The sequence below is a fragment of the Charadrius vociferus genome, unplaced genomic scaffold (genome assembly GCF_000708025.1).
Source record: "Charadrius vociferus isolate BGI_N301 unplaced genomic scaffold, ASM70802v2 scaffold1, whole genome shotgun sequence".
NCBI lineage: Eukaryota > Metazoa > Chordata > Aves > Charadriiformes > Charadriidae > Charadrius > Charadrius vociferus.
This window is the reverse complement of record NW_009647680.1, coordinates 9,845,458-9,853,349: the sequence shown is the minus strand read 5'-3', so window position 1 is coordinate 9,853,349 and position 7,892 is coordinate 9,845,458. Positions and strand designations below refer to the sequence as shown.

Genomic DNA, 7,892 nt, shown 5'->3' with positions numbered 1-7,892 from the left:
ATGCCCCAGATCTGCCAGCAGTTGAAGAGACAGACAGAGAAGGAGAGAGAGATGGGCTGACTTGCTTTCTTTTTCCTTGGACCGTGGGAAAAGCCGAGTGCACCTCTGTCCCTTCAGGAATATCAGTTAGGTCTAAAGAGAGGAGGACTGATATGGGGAGAGAGCGACTTCACTAAGGCCTCCCATGGTGTCTGTGCAGGCATGAAGCACAGGGAGAACCTATCATGAACGACCCTGTTGCTCAAGCATGGCTGTAGCTGCTTAACAGGAAAACCAGTGCTGGGCTGAGTAGCCCTACAATGTTCTGTGGGATGAATGGAGAGCACCACTAATTTGAAGAAATAGGGAAGAAGAGGCTTCTCAAGAAGGGAAACCAAAACCCTTCAGTTCTTCAGCACAGACAGAACTGGGAAAAGCAGTTGCACAAGCAATCAGGAACAGAAAACCAATTGGGATTTTTAAATCAAAACATAGTTTCATAAAAAGAGAGCCATTAGAGTGGAAGTGTAAGGAAGACAGAGCACCAAAGACAAAATCAAGACAGACAATGAGCAAACCACTGCACAGGTACATGCTGGAAGGAGGATACCCTTATACAAAGAAGATCTTGTCCAGGGATGCAAAAGCCAAAGGCCAGCTGATTCACATGCCAATCTCATGCGGAGATGAAAGGGCAACTGTCGGACAGTACAGAGGGAACTGCAATTCATGCTCTTTTGGAGACATTATGCTAACCCAGAAGACATTGCGTTGGGAAAGAAAAAGAACGAAAACAAAATAGGATCTCTTTCCCCAAAAGCCTTCTTCCAGATGGTTTTGAAATAGAAGTACTTACGTCACAAATTTGTTCTTCAGCATTTGTTCCAACCTGTCCTTGGTCAAAAGAAGAAAAAATAAAAATGTAAAGCTACTCTTAAGGGTTCAGGAGCCCAGGGGAAACTCAGAATAGCCACCTCCCTCTAAGTTTTAATTTGTAGGTCTGCACTGTGATCTAGATACGGGTCAAAATCCACTCCCAGCCATTCAGTGCTAAAAGGGTACCCGATTATCGGAGCTGATGATTCAGAGGCTGCTAGATGATGTGACAGCTACAGTTCTACACATTTGCTGCCAGTTGTGTGTCCTCTCTCTGTTGGCCTGAACAATCATTTAAGCTCAGGCTGACTTCTAGCTCTTCACAGTTTGTTAACACAGGGCAACATAGTAAAAAAAAAAAAAAAAAATAAAAATTAAGCCTCCCTATAGACAAGAGCCCCCAAAATGCACAACAGGATTGCAGCTCTTTACTGTCGCATTTATTACCTTCTGGGCAGGAGCTATGTATTTATGAAAAAGCTCAACATCATGAGGACATTTGGAGAGCACAGTGCTTGTCGCTGTCTTGAAAAGATCTTCCATAACCTAATAGAGAAAACAGGAGTGCATGAAAAATTAACACTGCTTAGATGTCTCAGACTATAAATAAAACACGGTACATATCAGCCAAAGGGTACAGAAGGAGCTTCTGTCCTTCTGCATGGTCAGACTGCATAAGAGGGGACCAGCTTGCTAATGCTCCGAAGTAGCAGGTTTGATCACTAGCTGTAGAGGAGTGGAACCTGTGTTTCTGCTATGGGTTTAGGGCTTCAGGGTCTGCTGATGGCCTCAGTATCTTCAGTCAGGTATCTCCAGTGAAAAAAAAGCTAAAATATTCAAGCAGCAGCTCTGGCCAGCCACAAACACACACATTACAACCATTTGTGATGACTGGTCTCAGATTAATTACTAGTGAGGAGTCTGTCTTGTAATGAGCAATTCTGGTTTTCTGCTTTGTTGTTAGAAGAGACAGAACAAAAGGAGAGGAGAATAAACTTGTACTGTATAGAGCCACCCACCAAACAGATCCCAGCTAGAGAGACTGCGCAGTAAGAGCAAAGCAAAGAGAACATGTACAGAGATGAGTAGAGAGCTAAAGTGGAGGACACATCAACGCAGGGATGTTTGAGAAACTAAAAAAAGATGTGGTTTCATTTCCCTAAACTAATGTGGATTAGCTAAATGGCATTATCATCCAATTTGTATATACTTATCCAGTCAAATGGGCTTCCCCATTTTATTTCTAAACTAAAAAAGTCCCCATGTGGGATGCCACTGCATTCTGATCAACCTGTTTTAAGAGTAATTGTCTCTTTTGCTTAAGCTAAACAGTCCACCGAAGACACCTGCTTGTTGTGCAGATTACGAGTTCCCATGACTCCTTGTAGCCTTACACCTGCGCAAAGCTCATAGTTGACACCTGTGTAGTACTGATGATCCCAACTCTTCTTCAAAATCACCCTCCTTATTCTCATCTCCTTTGTAAGGAACAGAGCAACGCACCAGGGCTGCACATCATCTCAACTTGGGATAGGAGGTTTTTCCCAATAAAAACCACCTCTGAAAGTCCTGGCACATTCCTGTTTTTTTTTTCTGTGAGCATACCAACTGCTTCATTAGTTGCAGTTAGGTGAGTAGCAGTCCCTAGACACCGCAAAGCCCAGGGGAGACTAACTGTGAAAAGATGAACGTGACATTCAGCCAGCAGACCTGAGGAAGAAGCACGTCTCTGCCTTGCAAGGAACCAGATCTTAAAGGGTAAGAAGAACAAAAGGCACAGAAAAGAAGAATCTGGGCTACTGACATAGCCAAGATGAGATTTCAGGCACATTGTGCAAATTCTCATGTTTAGAAGAACATTCGCCATCACCTGTTCCAAACTGCTGAAACACTGCTCTGCGCTGATGAACAACCTCTGCGTCCCACCAGCCTAGAGAAGCTGGTAAATCAGCCCATTTTGACTCCTCTGGAGCCAAACTCAGCCTTCAGACTCCTGCATCAATCCGGGCCCTCCGTTTAAAAAGGGAAGATCCAAATAAAGAAACAGCATTATCATATGCAGATGAACAGTTTTACCCCTCCTGGTACTCAAACACAGAGGAAATGAAAAGCTAGCATTCCTGCTGCCGAGTGGCAAATAACCAGTCAGCTTTGAACTTTCTTCAAAGTAGCTAGAAAAAGGTTTATGCAAATGAAATCAGAAAACTTCTTGGCAACTCATCTGGTTTCACCAGGCTGAGACGAAGGGATTTAACATTAAGCTTCCTCTTTCTAGAAAATGAAAGTATCATCTGGTTTCAGAAAAGCACGTTGTTTAATTAGCACTTTTTTTTCCCTCACTGTGCGATAAAGTAACAATTAGGTTCCCACAGCATTCAACATAAGCAGCTTCCTCTTGTGGAAAAAAAAGATGTGGGTGGTATGGGAAAAACAATCTGAGAAATATTTCCAGGTTTGCGACTGAGGTTTTATCCTGGCAAAAAGAGACGGCCACGTGGGCCATGCATTGGCCTCCTCACTGCCCTTATTTATGCCAAGCGTGTACTAGGCACGAAGAGTGGAGGGAAAAAAGAAAAGGGGAGAAAACGAAAAGAAAAAGCTCTCCAACTCAGAAGTTACAGCTTTAAGCAGATAATATAGTGAAAGACTAAAAAGTAGGCTATATGAAAAATGAGTGGGGAAGCATAACCACTGGCTTGCTGGTTTGAGGGAACGCGTGAGCTGGAGACACAGGCCAATTGATTGCCTTGAACGTATCCTGTAAGAAACATCCGGTTACACCGGCAGTGGACAAGGGAAGATCAACTGATGTCATCTACCTGGACTTGTGCAAAGCGTTTGTCACCATCCCACATGATATCCTGGTCTCTAAATTGAAGAGACATGGATTTGACAAATGGACCACTCGGTGGATAAAGAACTGGCCGGACGGTCGCACTCAAAGAGTTTCAGTCAACGGCTCAATGTCCAAGTGGAGAGCAGTGACGAGTGGCGTTCCTCAGGGGTCTGTACTGGGACATGTACTATTCAACACCTTTGTCGCGGACATGGATAGTGGGGTCGAGTGCACCCTCAGCAAGTTTGCTGATGATACCAAGCTGTTTGGTGAGGTGGACACGCTGGAGGGGAGGGATGCCATCCAGAGGGACCTGGGCAGGCTGGAGAGGTGGGCCCAAGCCAACCTCATGCAGTTCAACAAGGCCAAGTGCAAGGTCCTACATCTGGGTCGGGGCAATCCCAAGCACACATACAGGCTCAGTGGGGAATGGCTGGAGAGCAGCCCTGAGGAGAAGAACCTGGGCGTGCTGATTGACCAGAAGCTCAGCATGAACCAGGAATGTGCAATCGCAGTCCAGAAGGCCAACCGGATCCTGGGCTGCATCAAAAGGAGTGTGGCCAACAGGTCAAGGGAGGTGATTCTGCCCCTCTACTCCACTCTTGTGAGATCCCACCTGGAGTACTGCATCCAACTCTGGAGTCCCCAACATAAGAAAGACATGGACCTGCTGGAGCGTGTCCAGAGGAGGGCCACGAGGATGATCCAAGGCCTGGAGCCTATGAGGAGAAGCTGAGAGAGTTGGGGCTGTTCAGCCTGGAGAAGAGAAGGCTCCGGGGAGATCTTATTGCGGCCTTCCAGTCCCTAAAGGGGCTACAGGAGAGCTGGGGAAGGACTTTTTACTAGGGCATGTAGTGATAGGATGAGGGGGAATGGCTTCAAACTGGAAAAGGGCAGCTTTAGATTAAACATTAGGGAGAAGTTTTTCACTTTGAGGGTTGTAAGGCACTGGAACAGGTTGCCCAGAGAGGTTGTTGAGGCCCCATCCCTGGAGGTGTTGAAGGCCAGGCTGGACGTGGCCTTGGGCAACCTGGTGTGGTGGGAGGTGTCCCTGCCCATGGCAGGGGGGTTGGAACTCGATGATCTTCAAGGTCCCTTCCAACCTAAACCGTTCTATGAAACATGTTTGATAGGAGACTGATACAGGGAAAAAGCCATGGGAATCATAGCAAGTAGCTCATCTCAGAGGTGGGACTCTTGGTGTCCAACAGTCCAATTATTTGGTGGCTTCATAATGAAAATGTAGAAATTGTGCTGGCAGAATTACAGGTGAGGAGGGCAGAGGTAAAAGTTTTCCCTTCTCCCTCATCCCTCCCAGCCTTTATCTCGATTTTTATCTTTCAAAGAAGTTCAGCAGTATCAATCCTGCCCTTCCCCAATGTTGCTGTGGAACGGAATGGTTAGCTGCCCAATTTTGATGAGGAACAGTTCCCAAATATTATGTTTAATTTTAATTTGGAGCTTTTGATATTGCAATTTTTCCTCTTCCCAAACAAAATCACGACCAGAGTTGAAACAGAGGAAATCATCAACAAAACAGTGGCAAACATCTCAAGGTCCAACTGAATTCACAGAATTCACAGAATTGTTAGGGTTGGAAGGGACCTCTGGAGATCATCTAGCCCACCCCTCCTGCCAGAGCAGGGTCACCTACAGCACGTTACACAGGACAGCGTCCAGGCGGGTTTTGAATGTCTCCAGAGTGGGAGACTCCACCACCTCTCTGGGCAGCCTGTTCCAGTGCTCCACTACCCTCAAAGTAAAGAAGTTCCTTCTCATGTTAAGATGGAGGTGCTCTGTACTACAAGAAGTGTTCAAATCATCATCATCTTTATTACATAAGACACTTTCAGAAAAATCACAGTAACTGCCAAATGCATAAACAAAAATCCTACTTACCTGGGGCATGCATATGGATGCAGCGTAGATCACAGGGTATTTACACATGAAACATTCACCAAGTGGACCATTATTTTTTGTCTTCATGGTTGCTCACACACACCGTACGTGTGTGCACATATACACACACAGAGGGGAGATTCATGTCTGATCTCGGTCATAAAGTCTCCTCCCTCAGCTGTATAACCAACAGCTCAGGGCCCACTCTAGAGGCACTGTTGTTATGAAAGGAGGGAGAATCTGGTCTGTCAGATCACTGCCTCACCGACCATCAAAACTGAACAATAAACGCTGATGGAAGTTTGGAAACAGAAAGAGCCTCAGTTATGGCAACTGGATGCCACTTCAGAGAAGGAACCTATAGCCGTGCAGGTACCCCAGTGTCCCTAAGGAGTGCTGCATAAGACACTTGGAAAAATCCTTTCCCGTGTGATTACCAGTGCTTGTTCCCTTGAGACTGTGGTCAGATTTGCCCAACTGTCTTAGTCTTCGCCTTGGCACTGAAGACGGTACTCTGAGCGCAAACTATTCTGGAAATCAAACCACACCCACATTTCAGATCGAAGGCTCCTGAAACTGGCACCCCAAATCAGTGCTATTGCCGATTTAATTTCATGCCTGAATTCCCTTCTGTAAAACGGAGGTAATAATGCTCCATGTCACTGGGCTGTACTGACAGTAAATTAATTTTGATGAAGTACATAACCAGTGGAAGACAATACTTCTGCCCTCAGGACAGAACTCAAATAATGTGTTTTAAATTGTATGCTCCATCTTAAAGAGATTATTCTTCATCTTTTAAAGAGACAGTGGTGCTAGGATGTGATCTCACTAAGGAAGACTAACACTATGCATAAACTCCCAAAAGTGCCATCAGGAAAACTTCCTTCTGGCGTTTCCTAACTTTATTGCCTAAATAAAGTGGGTTTTCTGACATGGTTTTGTATGTACATTTAATGAAATTATATAATGACTGCATCATACAGCCTCTTTGAGACCCCATTAGTGTCATGAGTGAAGTGAGATCCTTTAAATCCACTTCCACGAAAAATGGAAGATAATGACCTACGAATACGGCCACATGACAGCACTGAAGGGAGAGGGTGGCAGTAGGCATCTCCGAGGACAGATGAGACTGGAGACCTTGGACCTCCAGTTCAGGAACTGGAGGGGCGATGGCTCTGGTGAGTCCAGACACTTCCATACAGATCGAACCCTTTCACTGTCTTACCTGACTTTCTTCGAACTCCCTCTCTTTCTCATCCAGTTTGCAGAAAGCGTGTACACTGCACTGAGCATGTGGGACTTTCCACAGAAATTATTGTGAAATCAGTGTTGTGAGATTTTAAGCTTCTTTGTAGCACTAAAACGGGTTTTGGCACAGAAAAGAAGTTTAGACTGCATGATCCAGACACATGAGACTTCACAGGAACTGTGCTACTTATTTAGGAAGCACTGAGCACTACTCTGCAACTACAGTGGAGCAAAAAGGCCATTGCTCTAAGATTTCAGGCCCCTTGCTCCCGAATACACGCAACTTTATTATTAAATCTTCTTTTTTCTTTTATTTTGTAAGGAAAGTCACGTTTCTTTTGTAGCTTTGGCTGAGAGAAAGATCTCGAGCCTCATCAGTGAATGGTAAACCTGTACATCTTTGCAGCAAGGCTCTTTTTTAATGGTCTATAAGCACATACTTCAAGATGTCCCTGGAGAAGCTGAGCATTCCCAGCACACTAACTTGCTAAAGTTAGAGGTAGTCAGTCCAAATGTTGAATACCAATTTTAAAAATAAATTTTAAACAATCCAGCTCTTTATGCAAGGACAAAGTTCAGATGCTAACCCTGGCCAAGAGCCCCCAAGGCTTTCAACTGGGCGTTTTGCACCGAACAAAGAACTTGCAGATGACGACAAACAGACAAACTGCCCAACGGGCAGATAATGCGAGAACACTGAATTTAGGTCAGTTATGCAGGGAAAAAGAAACTTAACCTAGGCTTTAGAGCAGCTGTCAGTTTTGTTTTTTTTTTTTGTTTTGTTTCTTTTTTGTTTCTTTTTTTTTTTTTTAAAGAGAGATTGCCCAATGATTTAAAAATAAACAAAATGGGAACTCCACTTCTGCAAAGGAGAACATCACAAAAGTAAGCATGTTGCAATGTAGAATCACTATGAGGAACGCAAAATGGTGCTGCTAGAAGACTTTCTGTTACAGGGAAAGATGCTTGTTAAAGACTTAAGGACAGAGGGAAGAAGCGAAAGAGGAAAGCACAAGCTGAGACTTCACAAGATGTTTAGCAACAACAA

At 44.6% G+C, this 7,892-nt stretch overlaps 1 protein-coding gene across 1 annotated transcript in view; it reads right to left on the bottom strand.

Annotated features, from left to right (window-relative positions):
• NARS2 (asparaginyl-tRNA synthetase 2, mitochondrial (putative)) overlaps positions 1 to 7,892 on the bottom strand; it is a 27,972-nt gene that overhangs the window by 15,218 nt on the left and 4,862 nt on the right. The window contains exons 3-4 of the mRNA XM_009881210.1: positions 1,303 to 1,401; positions 836 to 873 (exon numbers count right to left, since the gene is read on the bottom strand). Of these exons, the coding sequence (XP_009879512.1) occupies positions 836 to 873; positions 1,303 to 1,401 (137 nt within the window). The remainder of the gene's footprint in view (positions 1 to 835; positions 874 to 1,302; positions 1,402 to 7,892) is intronic.